Raw genomic sequence first — 1,305 nt, forward strand, 5'->3', positions numbered from 1 at the left:
TCAGATTTCGGGACGCTGTTGGACTTGGAGCACGACCTCCCGGATGAGCTGATCATCCCCAGCGAACCGGTTCTGGTCAACGATGGGGACCTGAACCAGCTGAACAGCAGTTTGGGACGAGGCCCCACAGGTGGAACAGCAGGGGGAATGGGGCTGGGCTTCGGCCCCGGTCCAGGGGGGGAACCCGGCGGGATTGGCGGGGGCCAAGACGCAGTGGCCAAGCACAAGCAACTGTCAGAGCTTTTGCGTACAACCACCTCCAGTCAACAAGGACATCCGGGAGCCATGGGCGGCCCCGCGGTGATGGGGCAGCACCTAGCCAACATGAAGGTATCCTCAGGTCAGGGGCCTCAGCAGATGATGGGGGGGCAGCAGCAGCATCTCTCCCAGCAGCAGGCCAACATGATGCAGCAGCCGGGGATGATGGGTAACAGGGGCATGATGGGAGTGCAGCAGAAAGCCAATAACGGCCAGCAGCAGCAGCCGGGCATGATGGGAAGCCAGGTGATGAACGGCTCCCCTAGGATGGGCTTTGGGAACCAGGGGATGGCCAGCAGCGGCAACATGTTGGCCGACACGCTGCAGCAGCAGGGAGCCGCGGGGCCAGGAGCCATGAGGGGCCAACAGCATGGATCCATGAACAAGGTAGGGGCCCTGAGCCTGTTCACATGGAGAGCTGATGGAGTTCAGTCACATCCACCTGAAGATGCTCATGTTACATCTGGAAATCAACACATTACTGTGTTTGGTTAAAGGGAAAAATAAAGTTACTTTTTCAGTTCTAATTAAATTATTAGCTAACGGTGTTGGCAATTTTATAGTTGATCAGCACCAAATATGAACTTATTTAAAGGGTTAGTTTATATACTGTATGTTTTATCATACCTTAACAAAAATAACATTTCTTACCAACAGACATGCTTGGGGGAGGGGGGGAACTAATCAGTCTACAGATAGAAAATGTCTTTATATTAGGAAAACATTAGTCTTACAATATTTAATATGCCATCTAATCAGGTGAGGCTTCAAGGAAGCCTTTTGGATCATTTAAGTTCTTTGCATGAACGCCACATGGGTCTGAAAATTAATCCTCTGATGTACATTTACTATTAGAGACAGATCTAAAACATCAAGTAGAACTACTGTGTAGTGAGCCGTGCTACAGGAAAATATGTAAGAGGAGCCGCAGTAAAAGTTAATAAAATACCAATAATAATAACAGTGTATTGTATTGCAAGGTTTCCCCCAGAAAACTTGCTAAGCCCGGTGGTCGGGGGGTTGAGGCGGCCCACCGGCGGTCCACCG

The 1,305-nt window shown here is 50.6% G+C and overlaps 1 protein-coding gene across 3 annotated transcripts in view; it reads left to right on the top strand.

Moving 5' to 3' along the window:
• The window catches only part of LOC106935936 (histone acetyltransferase p300-like), a 28,133-nt gene that overhangs the window by 7,279 nt on the left and 19,549 nt on the right, over window positions 1-1,305 (top strand). For all 3 annotated transcript variants that reach the window (XM_015016674.1, XM_015016676.1, XM_015016675.1), the window contains exon 2: window positions 5-645. In XM_015016674.1, the coding sequence (XP_014872160.1) occupies window positions 5-645 (641 nt within the window). The remainder of the gene's footprint in view (window positions 1-4; window positions 646-1,305) is intronic.

This window comes from Poecilia latipinna, unplaced genomic scaffold (genome assembly GCF_001443285.1).
Source record: "Poecilia latipinna isolate Pla-1442-1.1 unplaced genomic scaffold, P_latipinna-1.0 Scaffold2046, whole genome shotgun sequence".
Lineage (NCBI taxonomy): Eukaryota > Metazoa > Chordata > Actinopteri > Cyprinodontiformes > Poeciliidae > Poecilia > Poecilia latipinna.